Below are 16,257 nucleotides of genomic sequence, written 5' to 3'. Positions count from 1 at the left end.
CAGTTTCCAGCCAAGCTCCGGAGTTGCGTGGTTGTTGCTATCTAGTGTCCTGCGTTAGCGTGTATGCCTGACTGTGTGAGGCACATAAGTGCTTTGTGTAAAATGGAGCATGTCACCATAAGCACACGTCAGATTTGGTGCAATTCTACCAACAAACGGCCAGGCATGCACAGTGAATCTTATTTGCCATTTACTGTAAACAAAGCATGTTTGCATTGAAAGTCAAATCGAGGTTTCAAACATCTCATACTCAACACGGTCGAGTTCCATGCAAGTGGGACTCGTTCGTCATAAAATCTTCTTGGCAATGCGAGTGGGCTAGTAGATTATGCTAGCCCTCTGGACCTATTCTGTGAGAGGGAAACTTGCACTGTTACTAGCTATGATGTATCTGTTACACTTAACATGTGTATATACGTGTGTGTGATTGTGAGGCAAGCTTGCACTGTGGCTAGACATGCTGCATCTATTACCTTTGTTTGAGGGTATCTTGCAGTAGAGTTTGCAGTTGTGAATATTCTCTTAATACAAGCACTAAACTGGAAATCTAGCACCTTTTCACTGCTGAAGACTTCTCGATAAACATTAAATTAGCCAAAACGCATGATCCCAGAAGAAGGGTTTCAAACGGTTTATTTTGTTTATGGGTTAACCAGCGCCCTTCAAAACGCATTCTTAAGCTTTGTTAAATAAAGATTAAAACTTTCTATAAAATAAAATGCTTCATGATTATTCAACAACTGTTCTATACAGATCCTTATTTTAAATTAGCTTAAAAAATAAAATATAAAGTACATCTTTATTATTTTACATTTATCGGCAGAGAAAAATAACAAATAAGTTAACAAAAATAACTTTCCATCTAGTGGTAAGTAATTGAAAATGATTTGGTGTGGGGGTTTGGCTTGAAACTGGCCACTGACTTGCCTTGGAGGGCAAGATCCATGCACAGAGTTTATTCATGTTCCATGAGTATGCAAGGTCATCCCCAACCGGCGAAGTGCAGGAAGTGCTAATGCCCTCAGTGCTTCTATCACCTCCAGTACAGGTGTCCCTTTTGCAATCGCAGAGTTTTGGGCTGCGCATTCCTTATACGCAGCGCCTAAAGCAGCAGTTCACAGCATTCTCTCTCCTTTCACTACTTATCTCCGACAGGGCATGTTACTCATTGTACTCACAAGGCCAACTAGGAGCGCGGGATGTTCTGTCATGCAAGGGTAGGGACCAGAGCATTTGCACTGCAAAAGGAAAGAAAAGCAAATGTTTCAAACAAAATGGCCAACAAGGTCTCCAACTCCTCAGGCGTTGCAGCCCAAACAAATGTTTTATCTTTTATCTTGGTTACTTTTCTCTTTGTCAATCCAGATGTCCAGCAAGAGAAGGTCACCTTGAATGAAATCCTCATAGTAATGTTGCAGAACACGGGAAGGTACACATCAACCAGTAGTCACAGCTGAGGTCTCCTTTCCTAGATTAATGCCAACATAAAACAATCCCTATGAGGGGAAAGGAAATAATGTATGCTTCAAATGATGAAAAAATCGTTGGGAGGAAAATGCCCTGTTGAACATGAATGTCTGGATATAATGAAGCAAGAGATCTTAAGAACAAACTTCTGCGACAGAATTTAGGGAACTCATTCTAGATCAAGAGGTGCATTTCACTGGAGGCTGTGAATTCAAAGTCTTATGAGCTAAACATTGACAGAATATTTAATTATCAAAAAGGTTAGGGAGCCTGAAATTATATAGGAGGATTAGCTCATCAAAAGGTCTTTTGAGAACTTATTTTGTAAAAAGAATTCCTATAACACAACCTGGATGCCAGTATTGGCCAAGTAAGATGCAAATAAGAGAACATTGTCTAGGTTGCACAATACCAGACTATGCTCCCTTTCTAAAGCACGAGGGCCAAATGAGAGTCTATTTTCAGGCTTGGAAATACCAGAGTGCATACACACTGCCAGGCGATCCTGTAAAATATGCACTTGACCATATGCCATATGCCCAGGCACCATGGAGTTAAGCAGAACAAATGAGAGGCTACGTCTAACACAAGCCACTTTGCTGTAAGGAAACATATTACAATATTGTGGTTCAACCAACAATTGTGCTTTTCCCAGATTTGGGCAGCCATCCTCAAGACTATTCCGAGATTGAGGACATTTGCTTTGATGGGCTTCAGAGGATGGGAACAGCCCTCTCCTCTGAGGAGGATGAGGGTTTGGGGGGGTTGGTGGGGAGTGCTAGGCATCTAAGTGGGTGGGGCATTTACAACGGGTCAGGAGCCTGTGGAAGAACTTTAGAAGTCAAGGCTATATAGTACACGTCCGAGCTGTCCGTTTCCTGGGACAGGCCGACTCTGCAAATGTAGTGTAAAGTAAAACATTGAAAAGCAAGCTGGGGACCCCTAATCCAGATTCTCAGCATCAAGTAGGTTCTTTTCAGCCACTGCCCTCAATGTAGACTCATATTCTGGGTTTGTGGCAATTGTACACGGCTAAAGAGTTGGAGATGAGTCTGGGTGGCTCTTCCTCTCTTTCACCAACAGACAATCTGGCCCTTACTGCCCCCAAAGGGGCCCACGGCTCCGGACACATGATCCACGTTGTGTTGTGAGGTGCCAGCAGGGCCATATTTATGGAGACAATGGCCGGATTTACAAAAGCATTTTACAATGGCGCTTGTAAATCAGGCCCTATGCCTTCTAATGATCACATATCCTGTGATTAAGTGAAGGGAGGGGCTGACTGGTCCAGAACATTCTGCACTAATGTGCTACAGTAGTGCAAAGCCCCCTGCCCACCTAGAAAACAAATCAGGAGGTAAAGTCTCAGCCTTTGGTAGCAGGGAACAGCCAGACTGCAGGGTCATGTCTACCTTGCATATCTTTAAATTTGTATCTATATGTACCAGACTGGTAATGTTAGGGCCCACCTCAGTGGGGGAAAGGGGCTGTGATAGAAGAATCCAAAAACGTGTTTTGTGCGCTACAACTGGAGCTGGGCATCCATGGCTTTGGCATTCAATACTGGTCTCTTTAATTGATCTTACTGTGCAAAATGCTCTGGGTCCCCTTGCCTGCTGCAAGACGGACTGCCCCATGCATATAGAAAAGCGGAAAGGGATTTGTGGACCTAGCAGCACATACAGACACACCTTTTCACAGATTGAGGGACAGGAAAAGCCACATTGTGGAGGTGTTTTCACATGAAAATACAGCTTGTAATTTACAGTAGTGAAAGCAGCATCTCTTATACACTAAATAATATATAAGATTGTTTAGTAGGCACAACATGCTAGAGGAACAGTGACAACCATTAGAACCTTCCTGTAGAAAGCGTCTTGCTGTTGGAAGGCTATAAACGAGAATGTTACAGCTCAAATATCCAAGTTTCTGAATTCAAAGCAGCTTTGGCAGTTTTCCAAATCCTAAAGAGAAATTAAGATCCCTATGTTTTTTGCTTCCACGGCAAACGTCTCCAGGCTCGCAACATTGCCAGTTCATAAGATTACTACTCGATAAGCTCGCTCCCAGCCAAATCACCTATGCCGCAAAAGCACTGGAATGGGTTTCCTCCACCTCGGCTCAAAGGACAGACGTAAGCATGAATGGACTGGGTTTATGCATTATGAATTCTATGCTGCCCAAACCACAATGCCCTGGGTTATTTTGTGAATTGCAACTTCAGTGGAACAGTGATTCCTCCACCCACAATGCAGCTGCACTCCTCACAATCCCACCTATCCTCACGAAATGTTCATCAAATCCCACTATTCAAAGACACAGTGCACCATTAACAAATAGATGCCCTTCAGGTCACGTGTACTATCCCCAGAGATCGGGGAAAGTATCCAGCAGCTTCAAAAGAAGACTAAACTGAAAAGGCCTATCTTGGACAACACAATGTATTGGTATTACAGCTTTGTCCATAGCGTTGGCCTGACTCAAGAAAGACCAGGAGTTACTCCCCCATCCTAGTAGAGGCAAGCATTTACATTATGTCTATGTCCCACTGCCCTCATATTGCTCTACTCTAGGGCCTCCTAGATTAGCATTTGCTGAATCCCAAGCAGGCAGATGGGAATCTGGCTCTGCGCTACTTCAGTCAGGTGATTGGCTACAGGAATATTGATTTAAGAGAATGTCCCACAAAGGATTCCAGCTTCCGCCTCAAAACTGTCGGGGACTCAAATGGATATGAACATTTTATGTTAATGTTCTCCTACTCAAATTCACATTACATTTGTCTCCTAAACACGGTAATTCCAATGCAGTTGGCAGTCAAAACTGATTAGTTGATGGATGAAACCCAATAACACATGTTTTCAAACAGCCACTAAAATAGTTACATTGGTATCAGGAAAACATGCTGCTGTGCTTGAACATGTTGACCTTAATTTAGTAGGCTCAGTTTTCCCTTATAGTGTACGTTACTGTCCTAATTTTCCATAGGGAAGTAGGGTACTGTATGCCCCACGGCACATGGCCCTAGGCTAGGCATTCTGTCATGGTAATCGTTAAAAATCAGGTCTAACATGTATGGGCTCTCCAGAATCTTAATGCTATTAGGTGTGGGATCACGAGCGAATAAGGATAATGTTGCATCCCCAGGAGGACAGTTCTAGTGCAGCCTCAAAACCTAATGTTAAGACTAGGTTCTCAAACAGGGCACAGAATCACTAAGAACTAATGTAGCTCTGTGCTGCGTGCTGCGTCCTTCTTCACACTCTGCTTGCGCACATCATCTCTGAAGACACAGCCACAGTGATTAGCCCAACAAGCTCCTTTGCATAAAGTCCAGAGCTAGTGAAGAGCCCCTCCTACTCTCATCCATGGTTCCTAAATTCCTCCCCCGATGGCGCCACATAAGGGGGCAACTCAAACATGACTTCTTGCTCCATCTCATGGTGGAAGCAGCTATGCAACGCCCTTAGTCCTCAAGCTTCAACCTCGGACTCAGAGGTGGGAAAGCATCTATTGAAATGAAATGAAATTTAGAAATGTTTCTTGACAAACCCCTCCCTATAAAGCTGCCAGCGCAGGGATTTCATCAATTTGTTTAAACTGATTTGCTAAAGTCTTATGTCCCTGCACTTTTATCCACTTTCCCACAGAAAAAGGTTATATAAAGTGCAAATTCAGCTCAACTCTTCATTCACATTACAACTATAGGTGAGGGAAACGCACGACTGAGCAGGCAGGGCTTCAACGAGTGTCCCTTCAATGTTGCGGAATGCTGAGCTGAGCTTTCAGGTCCTTGATCCTTAAGTTCCAAAAACCAACTTGTAGGTGAATGCTTCAAAGCATCCCTTCAACCATCTTAGGTGATCATGAAATATTGGTGCTGGAAGGCTGCGGGCGAGCAGCAACAATTCCAATATGATGTGCACAAAGCGTTGGTGTTCCTCTTGGACAAACACTGCTGCCCTTGCAGCCGTCCACCAAACAGCTGGCAGTCAATCCATTACACATGGCACAGGTCCCATTAGAAGAGAACATCTCCATCTGCAAACACATTTGACGTACAAAGCATCATCCCTCTAAGTGGTGGGAGCTCAGGCGTATGATGAGTTGGCATTGGCTGCAGGGTCTCTGGATCGGCTCTGCCGGTGACGGATGCTCTTCTCTTCATCCTGAATTGAGATAAAAGTTGACAGTTTTAGGATCCTTCGCAGTGTATCTGGACACTCTATGGTTGTCTTTCTGAGCAGGGGCTGACGCACAAGAAGGGGGGTCGACGAAGAGTGGACAGTAGTGTGTTAGGATAAGCATGTGTGCATGTGGGTTATCTGAGGTGGCAGAATGGAGGCCAAATGTGAAAGGTACATGTGAGGAGGGGGGCACATTTTTGAAGAGAGTTCGAGGGCTCATGGTGGGGAAGATATGGTAAAACATGTGATAGAATAATAGGGTTACTCACCGTAGTGACAACCTTAATCCTAGTTCATAGTCCCCTTTACTCCATACTTCTGGGACATATCTCCGTCCTGTCGGACGGGACCGGAGCACTTTGTAAAAAGCATCACATTTAAAAAAAATGTGTCCTTATCTTTTTACATGGGGTACCACACGCGGCCGTAACCCACCCTCCTTAGCTCAGCCCAGCTCATCGCCCATCAGTCCTTTTCTATCGCCAGGTCAGAGATCTTTAAGCAAGAACAGAGGAACCTTATTAAAGGGGACGGCGGGTGGGCGTATGGAGGAAAAGGGACTATGGACTAGGAGTAAGGTGGTCACTACGGTGAGTAACACATTATACTCCTACGTCCCGTCCCCTTTCCTCCATACTTATGGGAGATTCCCAAGCACTCCTCACAGGAATTACGGGAGGATGTAAAACTCCTTGCTGGAAAAGGTTTTTAAGCACAGCCTAGCCAACCTGAGCATCAGACCTGGAGCTCAGATCCAAACAGTAGTGTTTACAAAAAGCAGATGGGGAGGCCCAGGTAGCCGCTTTTGCGATGGTCTCCAAGGGGACATACTATTGAGAGGTAACATCAGCTGCCTTGCCCTGTACCTGGTGTGCGTGAACCCCCTTTGGAGGATGGGGACCTTGAACAGCGTTAGACTCCATAATACAGGCCGCGATCCATCTGGAGATAGTCGCTTTAGAGGCCTGTTTACCCTGCGGATTACCGAAGGTCACCAGGAGCTGAGAAGAACTCCTAAATTCAGATGTTCTGTCCAGATAGAACTTAAGAGCTCTTCTAACGTCCAGGCAATGCAAAACCCTCTCAGCCTCTGAGGCTGGGTCTGGAAAAAAGACAGGCAAAGAGATTGACTGATTCAGATGAAAATCAGAGACGACTTTTGGAAGGAAAGAAGGATTTGTCCTCAGGACCACCTTATCCTTATGAAAAACCAGGAAGTGATGCTCCACCGACAAGGCCTGGAGCTCACTCACTCGTCTTGCCGAAGTCACAACAATCAAGAAGGACACTTTCCAAGAAAGGTGCTTAAGGTCTACAGTAGCCATTGGCTCAAAGGGCTAATGACACAAGGCTATAAGGACTACGTTCAGATCCCACGTCGGATGTGGTTTGCGAACAGGAGGGTAAAGACGCATGAGACCCGCAAAGTGCCTTTTAACCACTGGATTTGACAGCGAAAAAGAGCACTGGTCCGTGAATAGGTATGCGGCAACCGCCGAAAGATAAGTCCTGCATGACAAGACATGAATGCCCGATTCGGCTAGATGAGAGACGAAGGACAGCACTGCGTCAATCGTAGCCCCCCCCCTGGGGTCCAGCTGTCTGGCTAAGCACCAGTGGCAGAAACTAAGCCATTTGCTCCTGTATGGAGATCTTGTCGAGGGCTTCCTGGCCGCCTGAATAATGCGCATGTTATCAGCAGACAAGTTGAGGTGTTCTAACGATCTGAACTCAGGCACCATGCCGCCAAGCTGAACGATTGTGGTGAGGGGTGCCACATCTGCCGATCTCTCTGGTGAAGCAGGCTGGGAACCAACGGAAGCCTGATCGGTGCACACACCGACAGATGCTGAAGCTCTGAAAACCAAAACCTGGCCGGACACCACAGTGCTATGAGCAGAAGAGAACAACTCACTGTGCCCTCAGCTTACAAAGCGTCCGATGAATCAGAGGCAGGGGCAGGAAAGCATAGGCCCTCATGTTGTGCCAGGGAATTTCGAGGGCATCCCCCAGAGTGGAGACTCCCAGTCCGTTCCTGGAGGCATACAGGGGAAGTTTCCCGTTTGACGCCGTCGCGAAGTGTTCCACTTCTGGAGTGCCCCAACACTGGAAGATTTGCAAGAGGACCTCCGAGTTCAGCTCCCACTCGTAGCTGACCACTGTACACTGGCTGAGGGCATCCGCAGTAACATTCAGCTGACCCGGGATGTGCACTGCCATCAGCCAGATGCCATGCTGAACCGCCCATTCCCACATCTGAATGGCGAGATCCACAAGAGGAAGGGACTTGGTACCTCCTTGCTTGTTGATATAAAACATGGAAACCACATTGTCCGTGCGGATCCGGGCCACTTTGTTGACAATGACAGGCTGGAACGCTTTGAGCGCCAGGAAGATCGCCAGGTAATTTATATGAAGGAGTTTGTCCTGCGGTGACCAGAGATCAGAAACCTGAAGAAGGTCCAACGTCACACCCCACCCCAGAAGGGAAGAGTCCGTCGTGATTGTCACTAGCGGGCCGGGGTCCTGAAAGGCTGCGCCCACCGACAGATTGCTCAGAAACTACCACCACACAAGGTCCGCTCTCATGAAAGATGGAACAGGAATCATTTTGGAACTCGGTCCACTGCTTGGCGCCAAGAACTCCGAAGAGCCATCTGCGTTCCCCTCATCTTGAGACGCGCAAGAGGAAGAGCCAACACACACAAGGCCATGAGGCCAGAAGCCTCTGGAGCCACCAGGCCGACATACTCTCTGACTGCGCAAACACCTGACACGTGGTCAACAGATCCGCCATTCTGTCCCCGGTCAGATATACTCTGCAGTCGATTGTATTCCAACGAAAACCCAGGAAAATCAGGTCCTGAGAGACCATCATGGAGGATTTCTGCCAGTTCACCGACAGCCCAAAATGGAACAGGCGCTGGAAGAGTGACTGAAGGTTGCTCAAGACTGATTGAGGACAAGGACTGCGCAGCAGCCAATCTTCCAAATACGGATACAAATGGATACCCTGAAGCCAACATCATCTTTGTAAAGACATGCGGTGCCGAGCTGAGGCCAAACGGGAGCACTCGGAACTGGAAATGCTCCTCTCCCATGGAAGAACGTAAGTATTTCCGATGCGGACTCCAAATCAGAATATGCATATAAGAATCCTGAAGGTCCACCACGCTGAGCCAATCGCCCTTCTGTAAAAAGGACTTTATCTGACAGGGTGTGATCATCTTGAATTTCTCTTGGGGTAGAGAGAGATTGAACTGGGAAAGGTCAAGGATGGTGCGCAGGCCAGCCTGGTTGGGTTTGGACACCGTAAACAGCCGGGAGTAGAAGCCCTCCCCTCGCTCCCCTAGGGGAACGGTTTGCACCGCTCTGAGATCCAGCAACTTCTGAATTTCGGCTCTGAAGGAGGATGACCCCGACTGCTGGAAGGGAGGATTGAAGGGTAAGGTAGGGGGAAGGGGCAAGTGGAAGCCCGACAGAGCGACTGACAAGACCCACGGGTCCTCAGTGATGGCCTGCCACGCCTCCCAGTGAGATGCAATGCGCCCTCCCAGCGGGGTCTCGTTAGAGCGCAGAGAAACTTCATTTAGTTGGTTTATTGGTGGCAGCGCCACCTGAACCTGAAGAGGAGGCCGAGGAATGGGAGAAAAACCGGCCCCGTTGTTGCTGTCAGTGGGAGTTTCCTGATGGAGTATCGACCCTACGGGACTTCCGATCCAGATATCCCCTAAAACCAGAGGAAGGCCGAGGCTGCGAAGACGTTCTCTGAGCCCTGAATGGCGGTTTCACCAGGACAGACAAGGACTTGGTGGTCTGGGTGCTGTCCTTAGTCTTAGTCAGTTCAACATCTGTCGTTGAATGAAAAAGCTCCTTGCCATCAAAAGGCAGGTCCAGAACTTTATCCTGCACCTCTTTGGAGAACTTTGTATCGTGCAGCCAAGCGTGACGAGAGGTGCCCACGCCAAGCACAAGGCCCCGGACCGAGGTGTCGACATGATGCGCCGCGGCCTCCAGCATATCCTGCACCAGGATCCTGGAATCTGACAATCCCGCTTTAAAATCCTCTAGTTTATTAGCAGGAATGAATTCCTCAAACTCTGACAGACCTTTCAACATTTTCATATTTGCCCCCGCTAACACCAGTTCCGCGTTAGCTTGACGTAATTGCAGGGCTGAATTAGCGAAAATCTTCCTCCCCAAAGAGTCAAGAAGCTTGTCCTCTTTGGCCAGAACCTGCGTTGCCACTGTAGAAGACGATGAAGCAGGTCTGCATTGTACTGTAGCAGCAGCTACCACCGTGGAGGAAGAGGGTGGACACGACGCTAAGCCCACTTCTTCCGAAGAATGGAGCCTATAATGAGCGTCAATCTTTTTGTTAACAAACAGTCCAGAGTGTGGTTTCTCCAAGATTTTACGGACCTCGGCTAAAACGTCCTTCTGCAAGAACAAGCCGGTACGCTCCAAAGGAGACAAGGTGAACTCCCCCGAATGGACCCCTTCCTGTGGAGCGGGTGCCTCGGCTACTGGAACATCCAAAAGACACATGTCCTGCACCCGGTCGATAAAGGCTCTAACCGAGCGGGACTGGTCCTCGCTGTCCTGATCCCCTTGTGCGTCGTCCAACACATCTGGATCAATCTGCGCCGCATCTGGCCCTGCCGAAGATTTGTCCACTGGAGACAGTGGAGGCAAGGGAGGGAGAGCCAGTGGAGGCCCGGCCGGCAAAGGAGGCGCTGGCGGGAGGACCGGTGTCACAACAGGGACCGACGGCGCAGGAGGGCATATCTCCCTAAACAAACCTCGAAAATACTCCTTCATGGAGTGCATTAGCTTTTGAAATTTACCGAAAATTTACCGAAAAAAGTGTCCTCCGCCGACGTTTTAGGCGTGACTGGGGGAGGCCTCTCATGAGCGGAGTCATTTCAGGGGCGTAAGGGAGAGGGTTGCCAAGAGGGCTCTTCTCCACTGGTGTTAACATAGATCAAGGGCGCAGAAGCCGCAAGAAGAGGGAAGTTGTGCGGGAGTGGAATCCGAGCGTTCCAGTCATATACCGGACAAAAAGGATGCGCACAAGGAAAACGATGTTCACCTGAAAAGCCACTCCCCCCACCCAGCGCCGATGGCGCAGTTGTAAGGGAGGTATCCAAAATGGCCACCGTAGTCTTGGCGGGAACAGCCCCCATTTTGTCAACACCTGAGGAGAACTGCAACACGTGTGGGAGTGAGAAAGTGGTCTCCACAGATGGGTCAGGGGTCTTCATCTTAGCCTTAACACAAGGAACCTTGGCTGAGCCAGTACTGCGTGGCCTAGAATGTTTCTGAGACATGCTATCAGCCAGAATAGCCTTCAACGGAAGAACCTCGGCAACGCCGGTAACAGCGGAATTCCGGTCAGAGACCTCACTCCGTGCCCCCTCAACCGAACTGGCGTCACTGCTTGAGCGGGAGCGATGAGGAGTATACCTACTGACAAGACCTCAACAGGCCTCTCAGAACTGTCGGTCACCTTAGCCTCCAAACGAGGGACCTCAGACCCGAGCCCGTTAAAAGCCATTTCACGAAGGGCCTTGCACTTTAGTTCAGTACAGAACACCTCAACGGAGGCCTCAGGGCGTACCCCGGTGTCTTTACGGGAAGCTCCAGACAAGGAGACCTCGAAGCAAACTCCAGTACTCGCCGTCTCAGTAGAACTGGGCCCACAACCAGCCCCCACAGGAGGGGCCTCAGATTGTAATCCGGTGTCAATAGGCCCCTTACGGAGGCCCTTGGAGAAAACTCTGGTACACTTTTTAGGCCTAGAAGGCACCTCAGGGCAAGCCCCGGTAACAGAGCTTTTGACGATCCACCCGGACCGGGAAGACCCCGTGAAGGAGTCTCCCGGCCGGGGTGCTCTAAAAAGTAAAGCACAATTAGGAAAACCTAACTGAAACAGCATAGACTGACTACCACACGACCGCTAAGCCAGAGCAGGAGAAAAGGACACTGGAAGGAAAAAATCTTCCAAAGATGCAAGTGCGTCCAGTCCCGATGTTGATGCTTTTTACAAAGTGCTCCGTTCCCGTCCCACAGGACGGAGGAATGTCCCATAAGTATGGAGGAAAGGGGACGGGACTTAGGAGTATATATGTGTGTGTGCGTGTGTGTGTGTAATGGTGATTGGATTTACATGATAGGCAAAGGTAGGTGATGTGGGTATTATGGAGTACGTAGGGATAATGAGGAGTATCGTAGAGCATGTATGGGGTGAGATATGATATGGAAGGGTAGGGTAAGGAATATTTTGAGAAAGTATAGCACCAGAAATGAAATGAGGCACATGAAGTGGGGAGGTAGATCATGTGATCTGGGAAGGACGGCACTTGTGATGGACAGGAAGGGTGAATGTGAGGGGAGCAGAGGGGGGAATATCATTATCAAACCTACATGAGGGGAAGTAGAGCTCGAATAGGAACGTTGGGTGGGGATAATCATGCAGCTTTGCCTTGGTAGTGCCAACCACTCCAGCCCAAAACATTTGCAGGTTGAAACAACACTTCAGAGCTCTAATGATAATAACTGCATCTTTCATAACACATCACTTCAAACAGAGCACAAGGAAATGCACCACATCACTCAAAAGCAGTTTGAAGCTGTTGGGGGCAGGGGTAGTTCTGTAACGGGGTGCAGTTCTTGCACTAAATTCTGTGTGCAAATACACCACTTGGGAGAGTTGGAAGACACTTATGGAAAACCTATTGTCTACCCCCGCTTTGAGCGTACACACCATTGATTGGGTGCTCATAGGTGCTTGTGTTGAGAGATGGAACAGGTGTAAAGCTGCATGGGTGGAGAGGTGGAACAAGTCAATGAATGAGGCAGGCGAAGGGTGGCTTGTTAAACAGTACAAGTTAAAACATTTCTAATCAAGTTCATTACACTCCTAAAGAATGTATTTTATTTAATGATGCAGGCGATCCTTTGTTCCTGAACTGTGAATGTTTAGGGAAATTGGAGATTACGAACTTAAGACGCTGCAGGTCTGACTCAAATGACAAAGAGGCCCAGAAGTAAGGGTCTCCCTCTACTTACTGTCTCAAACACGCCATTGGATGTCCAGTCTGCGGGGCAGAACTCCCCTTCCTCCTCTGGCACAGCATCCATTCCTTCGTCTTCATATTCTGTCAGATAGTCAGACTCCTCCGCTGCAATGGGAAGAGACAGAGATGTCACGGGTTGCGTAATATTTGTCTGTTACAGAATAGATCATCTACCTGTACCACCGATGGTGCACTGGGAAAAACAGAAATACCTGTGTGCACAATGTGAGAAGGCAGTTCCAGTGCGTTAAGTGCCAAAAGACAATGGATGAATAAAGCATCTCAAAAGGGGTGTGGTCTCAAAGCGAGGGGTATATGGCCTAAACATGTAAACACTTTCAGGAAGACCAGAATAGCCAAAGACTTTATTTGGATTTTATGGAGCACTTAGCTCTGACCGAGGTCACTGTTGAAAGTACTCCCAATTTGCCAGATAAGTGGACTTGGACTGTAGCACACATGCATTCGGCAATGTGATATACCCAGGATTACACAATTTGGGCAGTTTAAGGAAGGTGAGATATGAAACTACGCCTAACTCCAAATTCCATAATCCCATTTTATAACTGTTGGACACAAAATATGATTTTCCAGAGCTAGCAATCACAATGCCAGCTCTCCGAACCAAACATATTGCGCACTGGGTAGAAACTATTGTAGTCACTTTCCTTGTGGAATATGAGGACATGAAGCAATTTCTGGTAGTGCTGTACACTGCAGTGCACATTTTGGGCTTGAGCCTGTCCATGCTTTTGTAGTCTTAGTTCTGAGGTCCCAGAACACAGCAGATCTATGACTGCATAGACGAGCGTAGGTGCAAATACAAAGTGTGCAACAACGCAACAAAATGCTAAAACTATTCTCATGAGTCGGGGTGGGAGGGTGGGGATGGGGCATGGATACAAAATAGAAAAACAAACAAATCAATGCGTGTGCTAAATGGGTGATTTAAGTGCTGTTACCAGTCTAACTCACTGAGAGATTTTTCACACACATATGGTGCTGGTTATCCCTTAAAGCTTGCTTGAGCAGTCATCCTATACCTGCCCGGAGGTTGGGGTAAGCACTAACAGGGGCATCCAGACCACTTTCATCCCATGGCAACAATTCTGGTGGTAAGACATTGTGTGGGTTGTATAAGGGTGTAAAAGTAGGAGACCAACACACAGGTGGCATATTTTTGGTTATAAACTTTTATTTAAACCCAAAGAAAAGGAAAATCCTACCCATCCCTATTTTTAAGAGGGGTTTCCCTACCTCAAACAAACTAAGGATTCTGTCAGGAGGTCTTGTCAAAAGTAAAGGGTCCATCGCCGTGTCTGGTGTCCACACAACATCCGTATCCTGAACATTTTTTGACCCTCAGAACTGTACCGAGAAAGGACGATCATGTGGCCAACCCGTGCCATCCAGAGATTCTCGGAAACGAGGGGAAGGTAGGGAGGGGGTTTTGAATTCAAGTTTGTACCAAAGCAATAAAATAATTTTTTTTAAAAACTATTTCATTCCCTTACACTGTAAATCAACCAACAAAACAAAAGTGACAATCTTCCTGGCTCAGAAGGACGCCCTTCTTCTGGACGACACCTCCACCTTCACTTGTAGGGAAAAGCTGAATGTTTTTCGTCAAGGCAGAACACCAAAACAAAGTCTCAAAGGTTCCTTGGACTGACTCTCCACCAAGGCACAAAGAAAATAAAAGTGTACCATCTTCACAGTTTTAAGAGGGATGACTTCTTCCCCCACCCCACTTGCCTTCCTCAGGTTTCTCACCATGTCAAGAGAATGACTTTCATCCCAAAAATGTTCATAAATACCATATGAAATCACTGCCTTACTCTGGCCTCAGGCTTTGCTTCACTAGCAACCTGGCTATTCACTTGGCCAGGTATTGCTATTACAATGTCCACAACCTCCAGGGGGTATGACTACTTTCCCCTTGTCTCATACTTTTGGACTAACAGTCAACCCGACTTCCTTCACTCTCAGGTACTGTAACTATGAAGATAGGTGAGGATGTTTCCACAAGTGCGGGTCCCAGACTTGCATGCACAATACACCTGGTATCCTCTCTTGCCAGGTACTATTATTATGAGGAGCAATGAAGATGCTATCATGGGTGCGGGTCCTAGACTTACATGTATAGTCCAGCTGGTATACTCTCCTGCCAGGTACTGTGATTGTGATAATTATTCTGGGGACCTTGATTGCCTGTATGGGTGTGGGTCCCAGACTCCCACTTTATTCTCTCTTTATTCAGTCCTCCTGCTTCACTAGCCTGTCAGGTACTGAGACGATGGCGAATGGCTTGGATGCTTTCACAACTTCTTATACTCCTAGGGTTGGAGTCCCATACTAGGAAATCTTGTTTCCCTCCAAGTTCCCAGTTTCTGCACCATTGCCTTGGGCCCCTTTCACCTCCCCTTGCACTCGTGTACCTGTCTCTATGGTCCACAGTGGACTTAGGGCTTCCGTGTAGCTTCTGGCCTGCCTCGGGGCGTCTTTGCCAGTCAGAGTTCCCCGGTTGCTTGTGGCGGGTCTGCAAGGGAAATTTCCTTCCGGCGGTCGTGCTTCCTGCGCCTTTTTCTGACATGTCAATGAGGCCACAGGAGTTTATTGCTCCTCCTTTGAGGAGCAGTCCCTCCACACCGGACCCTCCTGGTAGTGGCATGCTCCCTTTGTGGCTTCCCGGTCTGCCTTCTCTCCAGTGCTTTCTTCTATGGACTCCTGGTTCCTCCAGGGAGGACCCGACCTTCGTTTGAGTCCTTCCTCGGTTTTTTATATACATATCAAGTTCAGATTGCCTAAACTGCTCACTTTGGTTCCAGGCGATACTCCTTAGTATGCCAAGCCTCATCCTCATCCCAGTACTAAATGGATCAGTGTCCCAGGATTCACCAGAGCCCTTCTTCCTCGCCTTGGTATTGGGAAGGGGGACTCTATTAGAGTAGTCCTTACGGTTCCTCGTCCCAGTACTAAAGTGACCAGTCACCCCAGAATGAACAGAGCCCTTCTTCATCTTGGCATTGAGATGGGGAACTCTATTTAGGTTGTTTTTATTCTTCCTCGTCCCAGTGCTTCCTATACTGGAGGCATAAGAAAAAAGACATAGGAATGTTAGTAATAATGCTGGTATGGCTTGGTGAAGAAGGTGGGCTAGGGTAAGGTGGGCTGTGGGGATACCATGTTCCGGAACCATACTTGCGCCTGGAGAATATTAGTTCAATAAGGAATCTGTGTGTGGAAGGACTAATCCATAAGAGCATTAACAAAGCCAAGTAATTTGTTCTTTACTCTTTGTCTTCTTATTCCTATGTACAGGACTCTGATATCCTCGTGGACTGTCTTTCTTTTTTTCTAAAACTTCATAAACTAAATTATCTTCATAGATTTATTCCCTGCATAGTCAATATTAACTTCCCTAGAGTTGACCAGGTCCTTTTCAGAAAAACATTTACAACCAGACTCTTAAATAGCCAGAAATCTTCAATTAATATGCCCATCCTTAAGAGGTTATTTCTATA

General features: G+C 47.4%; 1 protein-coding gene across 6 annotated transcripts in view; it reads right to left on the bottom strand.

The window, feature by feature from the left end:
• Positions 1-616: 616 nt before the first annotated feature.
• Positions 617-16,257, bottom strand: part of PNPLA6 (patatin like phospholipase domain containing 6) — a 1,092,789-nt gene continuing 1,077,148 nt past the window's right edge. For all 6 annotated transcript variants that reach the window (XM_069603923.1, XM_069603925.1, XM_069603924.1 and 3 more), the window contains 2 exons: positions 12,726-12,838; positions 617-5,636 (listed from right to left, as the gene is read on the bottom strand). In XM_069603923.1, coding sequence (XP_069460024.1) covers positions 5,559-5,636; positions 12,726-12,838 — 191 coding nt within the window. In that variant the 3' untranslated portion in view covers positions 617-5,558. The remainder of the gene's footprint in view (positions 5,637-12,725; positions 12,839-16,257) is intronic.

Source organism: Ambystoma mexicanum, chromosome 3q (genome assembly GCF_040938575.1).
Source record: "Ambystoma mexicanum isolate Mex_15411 chromosome 3q, UKY_AmexF1_1, whole genome shotgun sequence".
Taxonomy (NCBI): Eukaryota; Metazoa; Chordata; class Amphibia; order Caudata; family Ambystomatidae; genus Ambystoma; species Ambystoma mexicanum.
Note: the sequence above shows the minus strand (reverse complement) of the source record. Positions and strands in the feature narration are given on the sequence as shown.